Below are 24,315 nucleotides of genomic sequence, written 5' to 3'. Positions count from 1 at the left end.
ATTTCCTGAAGTTGATGTGTACCATAGTTGTTAAAGAGTGCAAACACTCCTGGGAGTATATGAGGTCCAACTTTGAGAGCAGAAATTCAGTGTTCTCTGTCCTTTTCAGAGACACGTATCCATCAGGAATCATGAGCAACCCATTTGCACACCTTGCTGAGCCTTTGGATCCTGCACAACCAGGAAAGAAATTCTTCAATTTGAATAAATTGAAGGATCCAAGATATGGTAGGTACATGGCTCTATGATGTAAATGCTCTGACAGCAATTGAAATATAATTGCATAATAATTAAGCTATGTAATAAATTATCCTTAAGGAGAGTTGGAAGAGGGAGGAGCAGAGAATGGCTGAATGGTCTTGGATTAGCACACAAATACGTACATACCCTTCTTACATTGCTCGTTTTCCAGGAGGTAGTAATGATTATATACGTGTAACATTTACATAACACTTAGTATAGAAAGTGTTTGTATATATATGGCTGTGCTTTGATCTTAATTACAATAATTGTAGAGAGATTATTTTCTCATTTTTTAAACACTAGGTTTCATAATACACTGTGTGTGTATTACTCTTCCTAACACATAATACAGTAAATGCTCTAGACTGATTTCATTCATGATGACTTAAGGAAAACTCTTATTGGATTCCAAGACAAGGTAAACATTTATTATGAAAGGATTATTATATTTTATTTTTGCCTAGTCTGGGTATTTTCTGATACTGTCTCTTAAACCCATTCAGTATCCTTATATTTTAAACTGTTGAGATCTGTTTAAATTAACCCTCTTTCCCTGTTGGAAGAATAGTGTCACACCTTGTATCAAGTTTGTATAGAGATTGGCTTTAAAGAGCTCTTAGAAGGTGTCACATGGTTTTTGTCTGTTTGGTTATACTTTCTCCTTTACTCCTAGAACGCTTACCATTTTCTATCAGAGTTCTCCTGGAGGCAGCCATTCGGAACTGTGATCAATTTTTGGTGAAGAAAAATGATGTTGAAAATATCCTAAATTGGAATGTCTTGCAGCATAAGAACATAGAAGTGCCATTTAAACCTGCCCGCGTCATCCTGCAAGACTTCACGTGAGCCTAATGTCATTTCACTTTCTTCCTCTCTGCCTCCCTTGTCAGCCTTTAAAGAAAGCTCTTTAAAAACAAAAATAAAAAACACGGTGACTGTATAATTTTTCACCCAATATTCCAACACTTTTGAAAGCAAAAGGGGACTGCTATCCCAGATGGCAAGAGGTAATCTCAGGCAAATCAAGATACATGCTCACTCTACCTTTCCCAGTGGCAAAGGTCATTGTCCTTGGTCTGGAATATCCTAGTCTTAAATATACTAGCAAAAGTTGAAAGAAATAGCGTGGAGTGGAGCTGTCTGGGAATCTTTTCTCCTCCACATCCTGTCACCCAGGGAGCCAGGTTTCAAACAGCTGTCCTTGGACCACGGATGTGTATCACCTGAGGGGATATTCGTAGCTCACAAGGCCTGATTTGTTACTGTTAAGCCTCAGCTCACATCCTGCTATGCCCAGGAACTGCTCCCCATCATGACCTCATTTTGAAACACTACCTTTTCATTTTTAAATGATGTTATTTTGTTCCTTCTGGAGACCAAATTTCACTTTTCTAGAGGAAGATCACCCACATTTTATCTCTAATATAATAAAAAGGAAGGATTCAGTTAATGTAAATTTGATTCATAGCCTACTTCTCTGAATTACATCCATTCCTTTAAATGTGGTCTGAAGTTGAAGGGTGTGATCTGTATGTCTTGTCTGGGTCTTTGTCACTCCACCATGTGAATGGGGAGCAGTCATGGCAGACAAAGTTGCAGAGTTTTTAAGTGCCAGCTTTCCCATAGTTTCTCCATTTAGACCACATTGGTTTTTAACTTTAACTCAGGGATAAAACTGCATGCGGAGAGACCACTCAGTTGTGCACTTATATGATTTCTGCTTGAGGAGATGTGTTTAGAAACTTCCACTTTTCTAACTCATCCATTGTCAGCTCCACTGATGAGACAGTCCCACTGCCAATATTATTAGAAGCGGCAAAGCTGAAAAATCCCATGACACTTGATTAATAGATTTATTTTCTGCTTAATTCTCTCTTTTCTTAGGGGTGTGCCAGCTGTGGTTGACTTTGCTGCCATGCGTGATGCTGTAAAAAAGTTGGGAGGAAATCCAGAGAAAATAAACCCCATCTGTCCTGCTGATCTTGTCATTGATCATTCCATCCAGGTTGATTTCAGCAGAAGGTGAGAGATGAGGATGAACACTTGAGGTGGAGTGTAAGTCTTTCAGTGTGTTTGTGTATGTAGTTAAATAAAAGAAGAAAATCTTTAAAAGGTATATTCAGGAAACCTCAAACTTAATATGTATTTTCCCTGAAGTTATGTTTTGGATGGGGGATGAATTTTTTTAATGTTTTTTTGTTTGTTTCCATTTACTTCTTGGGTGGGAGCAGCCTGTGTGAAAACACACACACATGGATTTCTGCCATGAGAGCTTGTTAATACAAGTACATGTTTCACTTATTTTAAATGAGTTTTGCTTTTTTTTTAAACCATGGAGCCATATTCCTTTTTGATTCCAAGTAACTGTTTCATATCTGGTGGCCATCTCTGTCTCTCCATGTAGGTTTCCAAAATGTCTGTCTTCCTGTGTTCCTTCTTCTATTGTTTGTGATATCTACTTCTCTCTTTCTGTCCAAATCCTACCAGTCCTACCAATAAAATCTCAGTGGTAGTACACAATAAGAATTTATTTCTCACACTCCTACAAGTCGGTTAGGAGGTCAGCTGATCTAAGCTAAGTGCAGCTGAGCCGCTGTGCTTCATCCAGCCTGGCTGGGTTGACTACTTTACCGCACATCAGTGGGGCAGGTGGTACAGCTCCAAGAAAACAGCTAGCTAGTGATCAGAGAGGCTCAAGAAGCCAGTTGGGAACCTGCAGTTCTCTCTCGATCGGAACTGGCACTGTATCACTTCTGTTCACAATGACAGTAATCAAAGCAAGTCACAAAGTCAAGCCCAAAGTCAGGGGTGGAGGAGTAACACTCCATCTCTTGCAGAAATAGCTGCAAGATTACACAACAGGGACTTGGCTATAGGAAGGGCAATCAGGTGCTACTAGAAAGCTGATCTCCTAACGCAGAAATATAACGAAGGAAAGGCATTATCAACTTCAGATAGAACTTTAATTAGAAAGAAAGAATGGTTCTCCATACTATGCTGGGAAAATTATTTGGCAGAGAGAGCAGTTCATATGAATTAAAGCATTAATATTTTCAAATTAAATAATGGAAAAATTTAGAAAAAAATTAATTATACATGTGTCAAATGTCTTAATTAGAAAGACCTTTCTAAATTTAGAAAGCAATAAATGAAAAAAGGGGGGAAATCTATAGATTTGACTTCAAAGTTAACAGGAGATAATTTGAAAAATATATTCAACAAAGATGACAAAGGGTTAATATCCTTAATATATAGAGTATATGTAATCCTTCAAAAAAAAACAAAACAGAACAGTAAAACCCAGAAAAAAAATGGGCAAAGGAAAGCGGACATTTCACAATAAGAGGAAATGCAAATGATAAATACATAAAGCCTTTTCAACCTTACAAATAATAAAAAAGTAAATTAAATCCTCGAGATACCATTTTCTCTTACCAACATAGTTAAGATTAGAAAATAAACATTTTTAATTATAAAGGTGTCATGAGAGAGGCACTTTTATACACTGCTGGCAGCATTGCAAATTAGAAATGATGAAAGTAAAATGTATTAGAATCTTTAGAAATTGCCATCATCCATCTTGGAATTTCCACTTCTAACCCTACCCCTTGCAGGTATCTGAAAATCAGAAAAAGCTTAATGACTAAATAGTGCTCATTAAAGTATTATTTATAATAATGAAAACTGAGAAGCATTCTAAATGTCTAACAAAGGAGAGTGATTTATTAAATTATAGTACATCCTTAAAGTGAATTACTAGGTAACCTTTACAGTTATATTTATGTGCTTAATGGCACTTGTAACATACTTATAGCTCAATGAACCAAAATATGTATAAACTGCATATGTGGAGTGATCTCAGCTACATGAAGAGCTAGGCAGTGATTAAAATATTGGAAACAGAGGTGACAAACTGCTAAGTCATTATCTCTGGGACTACCATTTGTTCTTCATTTTTACAATAAGAAGCTGTTGTTTTTGTAATAGAGAAGTCATTTAAGAATATGAAACGAACCACTCAAAGGAAAAGGAAAAAAAAACTTTATCTGCTTCCTTGGGGATTTAAGTGAGCTCCATATAGGCTCAAGAGAAATGTAGAAATTGGTCACTGTCTAATGAATGTTGCCAATATCCAAAGCAGAGAAACTCAGGATAGAGAGAGATCTGCTTTGTCCCGTGAATTGACAGTTCTTGGAACAAACCAAATGGTTACTTGCCAGCTTTTCCCTTCCCTTTGGACCCTAAACCCACCCTTAGGCAGCATGCCCTTTTTTTCCCTCTTAAATCCCCATGAGCTCAATTTAATGTTCTGATTTCAGAGGGAAGAGTTAAAAATATACGCACAACCTATTATCCTGATTGAGAGTAAGTAAGTCCCACTTCAGAAATTATAAAAAGTAACTTCACAAATCATGGGCAGTAGTATCTTGAAGAATAATTTCACTGGTGTTGATAGCTTTTCCTTTATTTCTCTGGCCTGGAAGGTGACAGTGGAGATAGAATTGGAATTGTTACAATGTAAAGTTATTTGACTCAAAACTCGAAGCGCTCTTGACTACTGAGCAGTTAAAGAATCTGGGTCATCACCAAGTTCACTGTGATTTTTTTTTTCTCTTTAAACCTTGACATCCACCAACTCTGGTTTCAATTTTTTATGGACCTTTTTCATTTACACTCTAATACTGAAAACATTATTATGAAAACAGCAAAGTTCAGGGGTGAACCTTGATCCAAAATGATACCCAAATCTAGCAAACATTTTTTTTATTTAAAGAGAAACATTTCTGTTAGAAGTATTTTCATTGGTAGTGTTTTGTTATTATTTCTTGAGTTTGGTTTTGCAATTTGACCTCCCAGTCTCTTTACTCATTTTTATTAGAATGTCTCAACTTTTGTGGAACTGTGTGCTGTGGGCTTATTTCCAGCTGTTTCCAGGAATGAACTGGAAAAACTGGGTAAGGGGTAATGAAAGGGTGAATTTTCTCAGTTAAGTATTTCTAAGCTCTTTCCCTGGTCTGAATAATATTAATTGGTCTCACGGCCTCTTTAGGTGTTGAGGATCTAACTAATGCATTATTGTCATGTTTTACACAGTTATCTCAGCAATGACTCTTTTAATCCCAACAAGAATATCATAACAATTTCTGACGAGATTTCATGAGTGTCAAAACTATCTCCTTTGTAAATACTGTCAGTGACTATCTGGAGTACCATTAAATGTAATACTCAGAAACTTTGAACTACATCCAAATCTGATTTCAAATTACGTAAATAAGGAGAAATTTCCTCTTTGGTCTGTGAGGCCATTCACATTCAGAGACCTTATTAAAAGTTCACAGAATGGGTGAATCAAGGAAAGTTCTAAGTGGTGGAAAAATCTGAATTCTAGGTCTGTTGATTCATTCCAATAACTAGAACTAACTTACTTGAGCCAAGGTTAGCCTAAAAGTATTTTGTTTTAATGAGTAAATAGGTTTTTTTTACCTAGAATTAACATATCTTAAAACAGCCTAAGCACTTCTGGCTTCTGCTTGTACTGTGACTGTGTTATTTACATCAAACTGATGTTCCCAGCATTCTCTGGGGTAAATATCCCTCTTCCAACTCTGTTTCTGCTGTGAGAAGCCTGGACATCCTTCTGGAGGCAAGAGGACAGGCATGATGACTGGGAGTCCACATGTGCTCAGAGCACAGCAGAAGCGACGAGGGCACCAGAGGCAGGGCCATACACGATTAAGAATAACATTCTAAGATGCCTTCCCTTTTTCTTTGGTTAAAATTAAATCCACTTAACAGACCTACTATGTGCCAGTATTTGTTCAAGAAGCAGGTTAGTTTAGAAGAGAGAGATTAAAGAACACATAGCTTGAATGCAGTTGGTAACTGTAGGAACCACAGAGGAGGAGACAAATCACCCTGACTTGGGGAGTCAGGGGGCTCTTCCAGGAGTATCACGTGATCTGAGGTCCCAGGGGTGTTTACTAAAGAGAGAAGAGCGGGAAAGACATTCCACACAGAACAGAGCATGCAAAAGCATGAGTAAAGTAGGGTCTGGGAGTATGAGGGCCACGTTGTGACTGAAGTTGAAAGTCTGGACTGGAGGATGGGAGAGGGCTTATAAAGGAAGTCTGAGGTCAGACTGACGGACTTTTTTTTTTTTTTTTAAGGCAAGGGATTTGTACTTTATTTAGAAAATGGGATCCACTGGCAGATTCAAGATAGGTTGTGATGAACTGTATTTTGGAAAACCGATTCTGGTGACAGTACAAAAGATAAGTTGAGTGGACTGAATACTTTGATAACTGTAGGTACAAAGTGGGAGGAGAGGAAGTCATTAGATGAGAGATGGACAGACAGGGATGAGGAAGAGATTTAGGAAAGAAGGTCATGTATTAGGGTTTGACCCGTTGAGTTTGTGATGCCCGAGGTGTTCCTGATGCGGATGCCCAGGATACATTGGGACTATGGATCTGGTCCTGAAGAGACAGGTGGGGGGGGTACTGGAGGGATGGAGCCCCCAGTGTACTAGTGAAGGCTGAGATGAGTACCTTGAGGAATGGCTACATCTGGTGGAGGGTCGACAGGGGCTGCTGATTGGGGGTCAGGATTGGATCAGAAATGCCTTGTTCCACTACAGCAGGATCTCTCCTCTATTTCTTTTCTTTTTCTCTGACACGTACACACATCCACAGACCTTCATTCTCCATGTCGGGGATCAGCTAACTTGTACTGTAAAGGGTCAATATGAAATACTTCAGGTTTTGTTGGCTACATACTATCTCTGTTCATATATTTTTCTTCCATCCTTTAAAAATATAAAGATTATTTTTTGCTTGAGAGCCAAACATATACAGGTATTGGACCAGATTTGGCCTGTGAGCCAGTTTGTGGACCCCTGCTCTAAGGTTCTCTCAGGAATTGATTACATCAAAGCAACTAACACTTATCTTGAAGAATATTCACATCAAGAGAAAAGACAAAAATCAGCGTGGTAACTGAATGTATTCTTGTACGGTAGACAACAGCCTCCAGCCCTTTTCTTCTCAAGGAGTGCCTACCCACTGTTATCTGGCAGACTGCCCCTCGCCCCTCAGACTACATCGACGTCACTTCTTCCCGGAAGGCACCCCTGGCTCCCTGGTGGTGCACGGCCCTTTCTGACGGCTCCCATGGCTCCCTGTACTGCCCGTATCATGACACGGATGGTCACTCTCGTACAGTTGCCTGGTTGCCGTTTGCATCTCTCACCAGGCTCTGAGCCCCAGCTGGGCAGTGCACATGCCACTGCACCATCATGTGCCCAGCATGTGGCAGAGGTCAGCTCTGTAGCTCATTAATAAGCGAAGGAAGAAGGTGGGTATACTGGTTAAGACAGAGGCTCCAGGACTAGTCAGACCTGGGTTCAGGTGACAGCTCTGCAGTCTACAAGCATCTGACCCTGGAGAAGTTCTAAGTCTTTCTGTGCCTCAGCTTCCTCTTCGGTACTTTGGGGCAACAGCAGTACCTACGTGAGGGGTTGTCACTACGACTACATGAGTTCCTGGCTATAAAGCACTTGGCGCCTACGATGTATCTAGCAACCCTACACTTCAGCTCCTGCTGTTATTATTATGATAGTTGTTGTTATTACCACTATGACCATTCCTGCTACAGCTTCTGTGACTGCTGCGACAGGGAGCAGTATGGTAGCACTCTGGAATCAGACTGCCTGGGTTTCAGTTCCAGTTCCATTTACTAGCTGTGTGGTCCTGAGCAGGTTTCTTACCCTCTCTGTGTCTCAGTTTCCTCTTGAAAAAAATGTGGATATTAGTTGCACCTAACTCAATGGGATGTTTTGGCAACTAAATGAGAAAACACATGTAAAGCATTTTAAATAGTGGCCGATTCCTAATAGTGTCAGCCAGTGTAACTATCAATTAGTGAAGTCAGACTTGGGTCCCAACTATTAATTTTACTGTCCTTTTCTATATTCACTCAATCCATGGCACAGTTTATAAGCCTTTCCTGTGTGCTAAACATGCAAGGTTGCAACTATGACTTATTCTACCTTGACTCAAAACAGTGTAGTTTGATTATAAAAATTCTGGAGAAGCTTCCTGATACCCTGCATTGTCCGTGGCGGTCCTGATGGACGGAATGACTTTAAGCAAACCTCGGCGTATAACCTGGGCGTTACAGATGCTCTTGGGTGGCACCACCCTTCACATAAACCTCTGTTTGAAAGGTAGGAGACTGTGTTTCTATAAATTCCTGTGCCTCCTGGCATCACTGGTTCCCTTTCTCCCAAAACAAACAGATGAAAATGCCAGCCCAGACATGGCTCAGCTCAGAGAGGTAATGTAACCAGGTCACAGATGAGAAAGGAGTATAGAAAGGTTTCTTTAAATATTTAAGCTGCTGTTGTCATTATAAATGTCTTGAGTCTGTTCCTAAGAGCCAGACTTTAAGATTAGAATAGTTTTAACTTAAATGCACTTAATGTTTTCTACCCACCGTGTTTACAGGCATTTTAGGAATCACCTGAAGCAAATAATAATTATTCTTTTTACTTTCTTTAACTATCTTTCCTTTCCCATGTGAGTGAGGGCATATACTACTCAGCAAGCCTGCAGATGAAATTGCCATTTTGTTTATTATCACTAATAAATTTGACCAGTAACATTCTAAGCCTTAAAATTTATACATTTGGTTTTTCTCTTTCACAGGGCAGACAGTTTACAGAAGAATCAAGACTTGGAATTTGAAAGAAACAGAGAACGATTTGAATTTTTAAAGGTATGGGCGGAGTTTGGTTCCACTGGTTGATTCTTTATGTGTGTCCCATGCCAGGGAGAGGTGCCTAGGAGGTGAGCTACATAAGGTGTGTCTGGCACTCATAGTGTTCTTCCTATTTTTCAATCCTAGTGGGGTTCTCAGGCCTTTTGCAATATGCGGATTATTCCCCCTGGCTCAGGAATCATCCACCAGGTGAATCTGGAGTATTTGGCAAGAGTGGTATTTGATCAGGATGGATACTATTACCCAGACAGCCTCGTGGGCACAGACTCGCACACCACTATGATTGATGGTTTGGGCGTTCTCGGCTGGGGTGAGTGTTCTGCATTCCTAGTCCACACACGCTGTCCTAGGACGTATTGTGATTTACTCTGATACCATTACATCCCAGGAGCATGAATTTGAGTGACCACAAGTATCAGAGAGGTATTTTTGTCTGTTTTGTGTACTGCTGTATTTCTAGAACCCAGAAAAGTGTCTTGTGCCTATTAGGCACTCAGTATAATGTCTGGAAGAATGAACTGGAATAAGGGGTTAGGGACATTTAGAATGAAAATCACCTGGGTTGTTTGTTAAACACGGAGATTCTGGAACCCCCATTCTCCTTTTTAGCATCGAATCGAGGAAGTTTTGATACAGGTGTTTGGGGGACCACACTTTGAGAAATACTTATTAAACTTCTGTAGCGGGGAACAGAGAAAAGACAACTGCTCTTTATGAAAACATAACTCAACTCTATACTAGTAAAACACTGTTACTGGGTTGACGACTTGTTAATGACACTGAACTCTGCCCGAGGGATATAATGAGGAATAATGAAAACATTGTCACGCCTTTCATACAGGTGTGGGTGGCATCGAAGCAGAAGCTGTCATGCTGGGCCAGCCAATCAGCATGGTGCTTCCCCAGGTGATTGGCTACAGGCTGATGGGCAATCCCCACCCTCTGGTAACATCCACTGACATCGTGCTCACCATCACCAAGGTAACGATGTACTGCCTCTTCTGTGGTCTTTAAGAGTCCCAGAAACAAACAGGGAGGCAGTACGTGATGGAGTCTCTTGGGTTCCATGTGCTCTAGAAATGCTAGAAAACAGTTTATGTTCATGACTTTAAAAGAGACGAGATGAGGGGAGAATTCTGTGGTTAAGTTTCAGATCATTATGTTCGCTTGACTCTTCTGTTGCTGCATAGATCTTTTTCTTTAAAATTTTTTTTGAAATTGTGAAATAATTTAAATACACAGGTGTTAAACGAAATTTATATACCCACCACGCAGACTTAACAGATGGTAACACTTTGCTGTATTTGCTTCGGAGCTCTCTCTGTATGTATATTTTTTAAGAAGTGAAATGTAGTATTTATGGCTAGAGCCATCCTCCTCCATCCTAGAAATAATCACTATCCTGAGGTTGTAAGAAATCATTCCCCTGCATGTGTTTATAGTTCTACATTTTTCCCATGCCATTCTTCTTTATATGTAAATAACAAACTCATTCTATGAGTAATTTCTGACTTTATTATTCCATTCTCTGTAATATAAGTTACATTATTGTAACAGATGTTTCTCCAAGCTGGAAAATAATAGTTGTTTTTCTTTTTCTTTTTCTTTTTCTTTAGCCCTTGTAGGAAATAATCTTTTTTTTTTTTTTTTGGTGATTTGCTTGCTTTGCAAAAAGAAGGCAGTTTCATATTGAAAATTACTAGAAAAGTAATGTTTTTTAAAATTATCACAATTTTTCCTGTTTGTATAATCTGGAGGCTTGGGGTACTTGGGATGGTTACTATACTGTTGATTAAGTCTTCATGGAAATTGGAATTGCACTTATCTGAATACTATAGCTTATCAGAGATGCATACCTGATTCTTCACGTGTGAAATAATATAGGCTTTGCCCACAAAATTTGGCCGAATTCCACACAACCAAAAGAGCCTGGTTGTGTGGCTGTCCACAGTTCATGAAACTGATTTCATGCAGGGCCAGGCCAGTCACTGACCTGGCTGATGGCTTGTATGGAGAAGATGTGGGAGTCAGACCACTGAGATCTTTCAGTTACATTTGACTTGTACCTTTGTTTAGGTTATTTGTTGATTATACCCTTGAAAACAAGGCATTTGCTTACTCAAGTGCAAATCATAATTTATTTAAGTCAAAAGAATTTAACTTTTAGGACTTCCAGGCACTTTCACTGATCTCATTAGAATGAAAGGTTTCTCATTTTGAAACATTTTTCTTCATGTTATTTGTGGGGTTTTTTTTATTATTTTTTCTTTCTTTTTTTAAGAAATGTTTTGGCATAATTTTAGATTTATAGGAGCGCTGATGTAAAGATAACAGAGTTCCTGTTACCTTTCTCCCAGCTTCCCCAGAAGTTAACATCTTACATCACCATGGTACATTTATCAGAAATAGTAGTTAACATCGGAATGACATTATTAACTAAACTAGAAACTTCACCAGTTTTTTCAGTAGTGTCCTTTTTCTTTTCCAGGGTCAACTTCAGGATGCCATGCTGTATTTGGGTGGCATTATTTTTTAAATTTTATTTTTAAAAGTAATCAAAAATATGCTGGGCTAACTTATTGTTTGTGTTTGCTCACAAGGCTAGTTTGTGAGGACTGCAAGGGGATAGTTCAGCATTTTAAATATGGGCCATCACACCTCAAACTCTTCTATTGTTCTATTGCTCAGCACCTCCGCCAGGTTGGGGTAGTGGGCAAATTTGTTGAATTCTTCGGGCCAGGAGTAGCCCAGCTGTCCATTGCTGACCGAGCTACCATTGCCAATATGTGCCCAGAGTATGGAGCGACTGCTGCCTTTTTCCCAGTTGATGAAGTCAGTATCAAGTACCTGGTGCAGACAGGTAAGTGCAGAACTCTGAAAACAGAAGGTCCTTTGTAAAGTTGCATAGAATGCTGAGAACAGAGCATTACCCTCTCCTCTGTCCCTAGATTTAATAGTTGAGGTATTCAACTTAAAGAAGAGAAAGGAAGGGATGATGAAAGGAAGGGGTGAGGGAGCTGCAAAATACATCCAGAGATAAGATTAATTTCTATGGCTCTAGAGGTGGCCACCTCTTACTGATCCGGTACCAAATTTGTAACATCTCTTGAAGTGAAACAAATGGTTTCAGAGAAGTTGAACCCTTTCTCAAACTGAAACCTAAGAGAAGTTTCTCCCATGCGTCTTCATGGAGTGGATGACATGGGATGTAATGAACACTGGGGCCCAACAGCAGGTCATGATAAATATGTGATCAGTCAGTCATCTGTTAAAAGGTCCATGCTGAAAGCTGATGACCTTTCCAATTCCATTAAAACAAACAGGCAAACAAAAAACTCCTGATCTGTTGTGGATCCAAGAATCAAGCTCTCAGTCTTATTTAACTGTCAGAGAAACGGAAGGCCTGCATGTCTGCTGGGCAAACTTCATGCATATTATCTCCTGCAACCAGGGTCTTGACAAGAATCAAACAGCAGACCATTCAGGGTCATATTCCCGGTAAAACAACATTATGAGTCAGGACTTTGACCTCTGGAGTTAAATTCAGGTTCAGATCCTGGTTCTGCCATTTACTGTCTATGCTCCAAGGGAAAGATATTTCATCTTTTTGAGCTACTCTTTCCTCATCTGTAAGTGAGAATAACAGTATTTGTGTCATAATAAGGTCATGATGAAGGAGTAGAGATTTAAATAATGTTTAGCACACAGTGCTGGGCACACAGGAAGGGCTCGTAGCTGATGGTTTGTGGTGGGAGACTGGGTGGATTACTGTTTTAACAGGAATCAAGTGCGATGCTGAGGGTCTGTGGCCAGTGGAAGGCAGATGCGAGGTATGCTGTGACAGATCGCCGAGGCTCAGGATCCTCCTAATTAGAACCATAACCAAAGAGAAAGGAGTACGTAGAACACCAGAATCTTCTTCCAAAAGTGGTCACTTTGGTCGATCAGTTAATAGCTCCCAGTAAACAGCATCAGCCAGAGAGTCAGACTGTTTGTCTGGGAGCCGCCATGTCAGCAGAGCTCTTGGTATGACTTGTATAACTGCTGGTAGAGGCATTAGTTTAATCAGGAAATTAACATCTGTTACTTGCTACTTCTTAAAATACCCATTAGGTCGTGAAGAAGAAAAGGTAAAGCATATTAAAAAGTATCTTCAGGCTGTAGGAATGTTTCGGGATTTCAGTGACCCCTCTCAAGACCCAGACTTTGCCCAGGTAAGAAAGCGCCTTGCATCCAGCGTGTGTTTCCTCTTCCTCAAGGCTGTGGTTTTAGTTGTGAATGTTTTCTCTTGGGGGTGGGGGGTGTACTGGTAGGAAATTAGTCACTGCCAAGTTATTGTAGAAGAACAGGGTGTTAAAAGGCTGAATAATTAAAACGATAAGGAACCACAGACATAACAAAGTAACGTAACGTCTCCCATTCTGGCTGGCCATTCGGTTGAGTTGGGTGTACTCCCCCTTTTTGATTTACTCCTTTATGTGGAACACTTCTGGAGAAGGAGTTTAGAAGGACTAGAGCTCTTTAAAGGCTGATAAGCTTATCATCATTGTAGATGGGGAAAGAAACAGAGGTGTGAACGAATCAATTAATTCTGATTTATCCAACAATGTACTTGTCTTCATTCATTTTCTAGGGTGCAAACTAAATCCACTTTTTTCTCAGCAGCCAACCAATCTCAGGGTAAACTAGATGTGGGACCCTTGTTTGGTTTCATATTACGTTGAGGGAAGGAAATACTCAATTAGACGAGGGCTCATTTCCTGGCATTGATGACTTAATGGCTGCATTCCCCACCAAGTCATCTTAGAAAAATTACAATGGTTTATCTGTCATTTCAGTACAAAAACCACCTCAGACTAACTTAAGTAATAAAAAGGATGTATGAGCTGCTTTACAAAGATGGATGAGTGGAAGGCGGCGGCGGCAGCTACACTGCCCACCTTGGTCTTTCCAAGAGGTGGCCAGACTTCAGCCTGTCCATGCTACCCAAGTGCTCATCCAGATCTTTGAAAATTCACCCCTTAGGTGATCCTTGTTTTTCAGTGTGGGCGTTGAGTTTGTCTTTATGGTTGTGATGTTTCAAATTCTCTGGCAGGGTTGCATTTTGTGTGTCTGTGGCTGTAATGTCAGTTCTAAGGTTCCCTTTCTTTTGGGCGCACAGGTTGTGGAATTAGATTTGAAAACAGTAGTGCCTTGCTGCAGTGGACCCAAAAGGCCTCAGGACAAAGTCGCAGTGTCTGACATGAAAAAGGACTTTGAAAGCTGCCTCGGAGCCAAGGTAGGGACCTGGGAGGGGCAGGTGGAAATCCTCCCCAGCCCTGCCGTGCCCCAGGCTTCTCTTCTGCCCCCTCGATGATGAATCTTCCTGAAGCCGGGTGCTGAGGGCGTTTTCTTCTCCAGCCTCCAGTTCTGGATGTCTCTCCCCTATCAGCTAAGGGTCAAGCAGCTTCCTTGGAGCACTTGATTACCTGTGAATACAACTCAGTCCTCCTTTTCAGAAGCATCTCTACTTTTTAGGTGACTCTCACCACAGTGTTCACTCTACTTGCCCAAGTTTTTCCAGCCACTGTACTTTGGTTTACGCCATTCCCTGCCTGCATGTCCCTTCCCCATCTGCTTGTCCTCATCTATCAGCTCCTCTACAATGTGACCTCAGATCTCGTAGCAGAAAGTCACCTCACCCTCGTGTGAACCTTCATGGCAATCAGTCTGAAACCCTGTGATGGCATTTCACATTCTTTAACTTTCTTGTCGGTGCTTTGTCTTATTTACATGTCTGATTTCCCTTAGTAGACTGTAAATCTGAGGGTACCATTTATGTCGCAATCACCTTTTTATCCCACAAAGTGCCCAGCACAGCATCTGTACAGGGCAGATTTTCAATGAACATTTCCCAAATGAATGATTAAGATTTGTGATGGGTTTTATCCATGGGACACCAGCATTTTACCAAATGTTCCGCTGTACTTCATCGGCCTTACTGACCATGATTAGTTGAATCTGGCCAAAATGACACCTTTTTCTAAATTTCCAAAAGATTAGTACTGGTGGCCTCAGTCTGCAGACATTAAACCTGTACTAATTATTTCTAACGAGACTAACTTTGAACTAAATTTGTAGTTTTAGTGTTTTGATATTTGAGATGGGAAGAAAGTAATTGTTAATAATTTCAAAGCAGAATAAGATTCAGAAATCATGACTCCCTTTTATAAAGATTTAAAAGGGGACTTTAATTTTTCTGTAGCATTTCAGAGTTTACCAGCTGAGATGTTTGCTTTGTTAAGAACTGCCCTTTAAAATTATAGTTAGACCAAAGTATTTCTTCTTCTCCCAAAGTGAGAACTTTTGACCATATGTATATTTTTTTCTTCCTATAGCAAGGATTTAAAGGATTCCAGGTTGCTCCAGACCATCATAATGACCATAAGACGTTCATCTATAATAACAGCGAGTTCAGCCTTGCTCATGGTTCCGTGGTCATTGCTGCCATCACGAGCTGCACAAACACCAGTAATCCATCTGTGATGTTAGGAGCAGGTAAGTGACATCCCTCCCAATGGTCAAGTGGACATGTGGGTGAAACAAACCGGTTTCCTTAAGACAAGTCACCAGCTTGTCTCTAGCTTTTTGTCTCTTTATAACCCCTCCTTATTTCTTCCCTACTTCTGTGACATGTCCTAAGACAGAGCACCATGTCCCTGCAGTAGTCTCTGTATTTGCCAAAAGTCCAGGGGCCCAGGCGCTCTGTATCTTCCCCTTTAAGAAATATCTGACGGCTAAATTTTTACTCCTAGGTAGACTATATTCCTCACCAGCCAGTACACAGTTCGTAAACTTTAAGAAGGAGCCCTTCCAATTACTTTTCATCTGAATAAAACATAATTAGAAAGATGACTTTCTCTCAAAACAAACAAACAAAAAAGCACGTCTCTTTCATCACGTCCGTGACTAATTTTGAGTTTACTGCACACATGTAAATAACTTTGGGTCAATGAGCTTTTGACTTTTCGACTTCTCCCAGGCAGAAGTGGCAGAAAGTAACGCTTTTGTCAGGCAGTGTGGCAGGAAGTGCAGTCTGAAAAGCCTGTCTCTTTCCTGAACTGTCCCTGGCGCCTAGAGCGGGCAGTCACCACGTGTCTGTGTGTACCGTTCACAGGCTTGTTAGCAAAGAAAGCTGTGGACGCTGGCCTGAGCGTGAAGCCTTACATCAAAACTAGCCTGTCTCCTGGAAGTGGTGTGGTCACCTACTACCTGCGAGAAAGTGGAGTCATGCCTTACCTGTCTCAGCTTGGGTGAGGGAGAAATTATTTTTACACCATTGCTTTTGTTTTATTTTATTCCAAGGGTATCCTGCTAGGTCACCTTGTAATGGATGTAAGCTTATCTGATGGTGTCTAATTTTGTCAGATGTTAAATAGACTTAAACCCTCAGGTTCCAACAAGGCAAGGCCCTCCTGTACAGTTGTGCTGGTTGTTCATCAGACACAGGTGCCCATGAAGAGAGCAGAGGCTGAAGTCAAGCCTGTGCTCTGCTGTAGCCCTGCACTTCCCGATGGAGGAGGGAGCAGGTGCTTTTTATCTCAGTTGCAGAAAGGTGTGCTACGTGCTAATGTGGACTCTGCAACTGAGAATCTGCTCTTTGGTATGAAAATAATTATTTTCCAGGCCCAAAAAAGTTCAGACTCCTTGAAGTAAATTAGTTATCTGTTGCCAAGGACAGTTTCTCCAATTAACCTACTATTCCTAATTTGGATGACACAGATTTTTTAATCATGTGCCTCATAAAAGTCAGAAGTTCTTAGGATTATATAATAAAAGTATTTAATAGAGACATCAAATGGCATATCTGATTTCAACTTTCAAAAATTCTAGATCATTCAAGTAGACCCCTTATAATTTACTTACAAATTTAAAAGCAAATTACTTTAAAAAGTAAATTACATGGAATAGAATAGAGAGCCAAAAAATAAACCCATACACCTACCATCAATTAATCTTCAATAAAGGAAGCAAGAATATACAATGGAGACAAGATAGTCTTGACTTCAGCAAGCAGTGTTGGGAAAGCTGGACAGCCACATGTAAATCGATGAAGTTAGAGTACTCCCTCACACCATACACAAAAATAAACTCAAAATGGATTAAAGATCTAAATATAAGACATGACACCATAAAACTCCTAGAAGAGAACATAAGCAAAACATTTTCTGACATAAATCTTAGCAGTATTTTCTTAGATCAGTGTCCCATGGCAGAAGAAATAAAAGTAAAAATAAACAAGTGGGACCTAATCAAACTTAAAAAAGCTTTTGCACAGCAAAGGAAATCATCAACAGAACAAAAAGACAACCTATGGAATGGGAGAAAATATTTGCAAATGATGCAACTGTGACAAGGCATTAATTTCCAAAAAATACAGACAGCTCATACAACTCAGTATCAAAAAACAACAAACGCAAATCAAAACCACATGAGGTACCACTTCACACTGGTCAGGATGGCCATCATCAAAAAGTCTACAAACAGTAAATACTGGAGAGAGTGTGAAGAAGAGGGAACCCTCATACACTGTCGGAGGGACTGTAAATCGGTGCAACCACTATGGAAAACAGTATGGAAGGTCCTTAAAAAACTAAAATAGAGCTACCATGTGATCCAGCAATACTATTCCTGGGCATATATCTGGAAAAGATGAAAACTCTTAATTCAAAAAGGTACATGCATGCACCCCAATGTTCATAGCAGCACTATTTGTAATAGCCAAGACATGGAAGCAACCTAAGTGTCCATCAACAGATGAATGGATAAAGAAGATGTGGTATATTTATATATAAAATATTACTCAGCCATAAAAAAGAATGAAATGTTGCCATCTGCAGCAACAGGGATGGACCTAGAAAATAATAAGTCAGAGAAAGACAAATATTATATCACTTATATGTGGAGTCTGAAAAATAGTAAGATGAATCTATTTACAAAACAGACTCACAGACATAAAAACCAAACTTTTGTTTACCAAAGGGAAAGGGAGTTGGGGGAGGGAAAAATTAAGAGTGTGTGATACACAGATACATACTACTATATATAAAATAAATAAGCAACAAGGATTTATTCTGTAACACAGGGAACACTATTCAATGTCCTGTAATAACCTGTAATGGAAAATAATCTGGAAAAAAATTGTGTACATATATATTACTGAATCACTTGGCTGTATACCTGAAACTCACACAATATTATAAAAAGACTATACTTCAATTAAAAAAAAAAGTAAATCATAAAAAGGACTCTTAATTGAATGATCTAGAATGAATGAATAGATCAAAATGCTCCGAAGAATGAGAGCTTTATAGAAACGGCACTGTGCTAAATTTATTTCATGCGCTGCTATTCTCTTTAAATCAGTGGCCTCCAGGAACTATAACCAGCAGACGGTCCCACTGAGAGTCTCTCTCCACCCTGCACTTCTCTCTTGCACCTAGGTTTGACGTGGTGGGCTATGGCTGCATGACCTGCATTGGCAACAGTGGGCCCTTGCCTGAAGCTGTGGTAGAAGCCATCACACAGGTAATTACAGAGGGGCCTGTGGGTCTCCAGAGCTGTTGTCCTTTTTTATAAGATGTGTGACCAAAATGCTGGTAATTTCATGAAGGTCCGGGCAACAGGGGATGTGGTTAAGAGTCTGGCCTTTGGATTTGAGCTAAACTTACTAGCTGTATACCTTTGGGAAAGTTAATTAACCTCTTTGTGCCTCAGTTTTCACAACTGTAAACTGGAGACAGTAATGGTATATGTTTCATAGAGTTGTGAGCATTAAGGTGACAGTGGACATTGAGGACTTACTGAGGTGCATGGAACACACATGCTCCATAAATGCTGGCTTTGACTGCAGAGGCGCCAGAATCCTTTATTCCTGTTGTCTGAAAACTGCTTCCAAGTCAGAAGAGCATCCACACAAATGAATCGTAACTAATTGTGTTGGCTTGATTTTTGTCCCATAAACCCAGTAGCACTCAGAAATACTATTTGGTTTGCTGTGCATTAATTGTAGAGTCCATGTCAGTCAGTGTGGCTCCCTTTAGCTTGTACTCTTCCCCACCTGTTCTCTGGCCCCCAGCAGCCAAAGAACCAGGATGTTGCCTTCTGACCCACCTGGTATTTTCTCATGAGCAGAAGCCACTGAACATGTCTCTGCTTCTTCTGACCCAGAGTGTCCCCCACATGGCCGCCCTGTGTGCTCTTCTTCCCGGGGGGGAGGACCAGGTGAAAGGGAAGCTTGAGGGCTACTTTACTTAAAGGGAAAACCTTGGCAAATGGTCTAAAACACCTAGGCGATCTCTTGTCTTTGTGACCTGCTTTCTCCCTTGCCTCACACAGGGGGACCTCGTAGCTGTTGGAGTACTGTCTGGAAACAGGAATTTTGAAGGGCGAGTTCACCCCAACACCCGGGCCAACTATTTAGCCTCTCCACCCTTAGTAATAGCTTATGCGATTGCCGGCACCATTAGGATTGACTTTGAGAAAGAGCCACTGGGTAAGATTTTATCTGTGTGGATAGTTTTTTCCCCAATGAATTTGACAGTACTACTGCTTTCCTTGATAAATAATGAAGCCTAGAACCTCAAGAGATGAGAGGAGAAGGAAGCAATACACAGCTAGGACATAACTATTTCAGTTAAAGGGAAAGGGACGACAAGAGGGAAAGAAACACCACAAGTAACAGAGTTCCTGCCACTCTGGTGGCTTCTCTGGTTCCTCTCTTTCCAGCTCCTGCTTTACTCTCATGATAGGCATTGTTTTCATATTTAGTCTGTAGCAACACCATCCTACACAGTGCAGCTTCTCCAAATTCAGGGGAAATGATGCTTTGTTTCCTTTTCCACTGGTTTTTTTGCTGTACTCTCCTCAACGCATGCTAACCAGACTGGATAATATGAAAACAGTGCCCTGGAATTTACTTTTAGGAACCATAGCTTTTGAGGTACTGTTGATCCTCGTTATATATGGATTCCATATTTGCAAATTTGACTACTCCTTAAAATGGATTTAACTCCCAAATCAATGCTCATCACTCTCCCGTGGTCACGAACAGACGTGCATGGGGGTGAAAACTGAGTTGCCCGCCGTGCCTGCTCTCAGCTGAAGCTGAACAACATGACCTGCTGCCTTCTTGTTTCAGGTCTCATACTGCAAACAAGTGTTCTGTTTCCTGTCTGTGCTCTGTTTAATGCCATGTTATTCACATTTTAGTGCTTTTTGTTGTTGATTTCACTGTTTAAAATGGCCCCTGAGAGTAATGCTGAAATACTGTGTAGTGTTCCTAAGCCCAAGAAGGCTGTGATGGGCCTCGTGTTAGACAGGCTTTCGAGTTCAATATGAAAGTGTTAACAGTATATATTAAATAAGGTATCTTGAAATAGAAGCACACATAAAGCAAGGTGATGTATTGTTCAGTTGATGAAAATGTGGATGGAGTCTCTCGGAGCCTAACCCCCTGTGTCCCCTGGGGGCAGTGACTGCGTATTCTCCAATTCAGCGCGTACGTGGACTTTGTAGAGCTTCCCTGAACAACAAGAACTGACTGTACATGACAGAGGAAATGGGGTATGAAATGCAGTTCTTCTCACTAACAAACATTTCCCCCAGGGGTAAGTGCAAAGGGGCAACAAGTATTTCTGAAAGACATCTGGCCAACCAGAGATGAGATCCAGGTGGTGGAGCGCCAGTACGTCATCCCCGGGATGTTTAAGGAGGTCTACCAGAAGATAGAGGTAAGGCGGGTGCCCAAGGGAAAGCTGCTCATTTTTACAGACCCCACGCTCCCCTGACATTCCCAGATTCGGACAACTGAGCAGCAGCCTCAGGAGGAAAGGCTTCAGCTTGTGTGGTTCTGGGCCAGCTTTCTATAGCTCCCCCTTCCTCAGGCAGATGGCGGGGTATTGTGTCAGTTGTGGTTTAGGACCCCTGATGTCACTACAGTGTGTCCCTGAGGGGTCAACTGGTTAAATGCACCTCTCAGAATTATTCGGATGCTTTAAAAAGTAATAAAAATAAAAGCCACTCAGTAGGTAACACCAAACTACCAAACTGGAAATAAATAAAACTTACTATGCATTTTACAAATAGGGAGAAAATGTATTGGGCTCAGTATCATCTTCTGAGACTCTTGGATGTTACTCCTCTCCCCGTTTCTGTGTTACACTGACCCAGGGGCTTCTGACTGGGGCTGGTGGTGTGAAATAAGGGAGCAGACTGTATGGGGAGAGGGGTCAAATGGGATTATACTCATGCACTGGGCCCACCCACAAGCTGCTCATTGGGAAATGGTATGAAGGAGTTTGCTGGACATTCGGTTAAATGCATTTCTTCAAAGACTTAGCTAATGGACATATGCGGTGTATGCAACCGCTGTCATTTGCTAGCTAATGTCCCTGTTGACCTGGCAGTCTACTTCCCAAAATCTTCAGACAGTAAATAATTTCCCCTTTGGTACAATCTTATTATCTCAAATTATACTTATAAGTACATGTATTAGTTACCTACTGCTGTGCAGCAAATTACCCCAAACTTTGATTACTTAGCATGGTGCTGTCTGTACAGAGGAACAGACCAGAATAAGAATGGTTTTTACTGCACTCTTAGCTTGAATATGTTTTGTGTTTTCATGTTAAACTTTCCTTAGAATGGAATGTGATTAGATCTGCCTTTCCCTTTCTCTTTTTTTCCTAAGACTGTGAATGAAAGCTGGAATGCCTTAGCAGCCCCATCCGATAAGCTGTATTGTTGGAACCCCAAATCTACCTACATTAAGTCACCACCATTCTTTGAAGACCTGGTAGGACTTCTTATTTTTTTAACAAAATGAGTTCTTCAGAAAGTTTCTTGCCTTATAAAATCTACTTGATTATCCAGTACCCTTGCTTATACTACCCATTTCATTAACCTTTAGAAACCTGCACAGGTCATCCTGGGGAGTTTGGGGAAGCTAGGGTATTTGGCTGGAGTGAGCCTGTACTTTCTCTGTCCAGGGCTTCTGTGTGGCTGTGTAGACACACCCTATTGGACACGGACTCAGTAGAGTCTCAGGGACTGTCTGGGAGAGCAGCCCCACCGCCCACCATATTCAGACCTTATACCCATAAAAGTAAGGGAAAGCCTGAAACTGACCATCAGGGAGTTGCCCTGCCCCGGGTGGGAGGGGGTGGGGGGAGAGAAGTCAGGACTCCTGCTGTCCTCAGCGTCTGAGGAGTTCCCTGCACATGGAGAAGGAAGATGTCATTGCAGCAGTTTCCCTGTGGCTTGTGAGGGGCACTGCCAATACTTCACCTCCTTTCGAGGGTGAGATATGAACATTTTGAGTAAATTCACCGCATTTTTCTAAGCACTCCTGATAAAACTAGAATTTTCTATACATTGATGTAGGGCTGTCACCTGGCTCAGGTCCACGGACCACTACTGTCGAGGCTCCCTGGTGACGTGCTGGAGAAACCTGGGCCAGCACTGACTTGTTGTGTTCTTTCTTAGACTTTGGATCTTCAGCCCCCGAAATCTATAGTGGATGCCTATGTGCTGCTAAATTTGGGAGATTCAGTAACAACTGACCACATCTCTCCGGCTGGAAATATTGCAAGAAACAGCCCTGCTGCTCGCTACTTAACTAACAGAGGGTAAGTATGAGGGAGGGGAGGAGAGCCTGAAGGCAGAAATGCAGAGAGTGAGACCCGTATTTCTCTTTTCACATGGGCTCTTTGGAATCAGAATCCAGTTTTTCACTGAATGCTGGGGCTTAAAAACTAGTCATCTGTTTACTGCTTCGAAGCTTCCATGGGAGAATCCATCAGCAAGTGAACCCCAGGAGGGGAGAGAACCTTCTTATTGAATAAGTGTGCTCATTGGACTCAACTGTCATCCCTGCCCCCAGCATGACTGTTAAAGTACAGGTCTCCAGAACTATTCAATATCTTGTAATAACAACCTATAATGGAAAAGAGTCTGAAAAAGAATATATATACACATACAACTGAATCACTTTGCTGTACACCTGAAATTAACACATTGTAAAATAACTTTTTTTTTAAAAAGGGTTTCTTTTTTTTAACAGCATAATGTCCCAGTCATGCATATATATATTCATTTTGATATTTTCATTAAAGGTTATTACAGGATATTGAATATAGTTCCCTGTGCTATACAACAGAAATTTATCTATTTTTATATAGTGGTTAACATTTGCAAATCTCAAACTCCCAGGTTTATTCCTTCCCACCTGCTTTCCCCCAGTAACCGTAAGATTGTTTACTATCTGCAAGTCTGTTTCTGTTTTGTAGATGAGTTCATTAATGTCCTCTTTTTTCCTTTTTTTTTTTTTTGATTCCACATATGAGTGATATCATATGGTATTTTTCTTTCTCTTTCTGGCTTACTTCACTTAGAATGACATTTTCCAGGGCCATCCATGTTGCTGTAAATGGCATTATTTTATTCTTTTTTATGGCTGAGTAGTATTCCATTGTATAAATATACCACAACTACTCTATCCATTTGTCTATTGATGGACATCTAGGCTGCTTCCACGTCTTGGCTATTGTATATAGTGCTGCTGTGAACATTGGAACGAAGCTGAAGGAATAACCCTCCCAGACTTCAGACAATACTACAGAGCTACAGTAATCAAAAGAGCGTGGTTTTGACACAAAACTGGACATATGGATTAATAGAACAATAGAGAGCCCAGAAATGAACCCAGAGACCTATGGTCAATTAATCTTCAACAAAGGAGGCAAGAATATACAATGGAGAAAAAAACAATCTCTTCAACAGGTGGTGCTGGGAAAGCTGGACAGCCACATGTGAATCAAGGACGTTAGAACACTCCCCTCACACTGTACACAAACGTAAACTCAAAATGGCTTAAAGAAAGACACTATAAACCTCCTAGAAGGAAACATAGGCAAAACATTCTCTGACATAAATCTTAGCAATGTTCTCCTAGGGCGGTCTACCCAGGCAATAGAGAAACTATATTTCAATTAAAAATGGTTCAAAAAATAAAGTACAAGACTCTGCTCTTAGCCTGTCACGGAGCCTTGTTGCACTTGAAGCACTCAGCAGGGATGGAACCAGAAATGCACTGACATCTCCTGGTTGAGAAACGTAATATTTACAGAGAACTGCTTCGAGGATTTGCAATTTAAACATTCATCAATCCTTCAGTCAAATACCTGATTTTAACAGGTATTACACCAATATTACCTACTGTTACCTAATACACTGATATTAATCAAAGTCAGTCCT

General features: G+C 40.7%; 1 protein-coding gene across 1 annotated transcript in view; it reads left to right on the top strand.

The window, feature by feature from the left end:
- The window catches only part of ACO1 (aconitase 1), a 48,094-nt gene that overhangs the window by 14,285 nt on the left and 9,494 nt on the right, over positions 1 to 24,315 (top strand). The window contains exons 2-17 of the mRNA XM_072959254.1: positions 110 to 228; positions 917 to 1,085; positions 2,128 to 2,265; positions 8,949 to 9,018; positions 9,148 to 9,331; positions 9,863 to 10,002; positions 11,710 to 11,881; positions 13,135 to 13,235; positions 14,183 to 14,299; positions 15,399 to 15,558; positions 16,178 to 16,313; positions 18,504 to 18,588; positions 19,399 to 19,555; positions 20,668 to 20,792; positions 21,752 to 21,856; positions 22,546 to 22,688. Coding sequence (XP_072815355.1) covers positions 132 to 228; positions 917 to 1,085; positions 2,128 to 2,265; positions 8,949 to 9,018; positions 9,148 to 9,331; positions 9,863 to 10,002; positions 11,710 to 11,881; positions 13,135 to 13,235; positions 14,183 to 14,299; positions 15,399 to 15,558; positions 16,178 to 16,313; positions 18,504 to 18,588; positions 19,399 to 19,555; positions 20,668 to 20,792; positions 21,752 to 21,856; positions 22,546 to 22,688 — 2,099 coding nt within the window. The 5' untranslated portion in view covers positions 110 to 131. The remainder of the gene's footprint in view (positions 1 to 109; positions 229 to 916; positions 1,086 to 2,127; positions 2,266 to 8,948; positions 9,019 to 9,147; positions 9,332 to 9,862; positions 10,003 to 11,709; positions 11,882 to 13,134; positions 13,236 to 14,182; positions 14,300 to 15,398; positions 15,559 to 16,177; positions 16,314 to 18,503; positions 18,589 to 19,398; positions 19,556 to 20,667; positions 20,793 to 21,751; positions 21,857 to 22,545; positions 22,689 to 24,315) is intronic.

This window comes from Vicugna pacos, chromosome 4 (genome assembly GCF_048564905.1).
Source record: "Vicugna pacos chromosome 4, VicPac4, whole genome shotgun sequence".
Taxonomy (NCBI): Eukaryota; Metazoa; Chordata; class Mammalia; order Artiodactyla; family Camelidae; genus Vicugna; species Vicugna pacos.
Note: the sequence above shows the minus strand (reverse complement) of the source record. Positions and strands in the feature narration are given on the sequence as shown.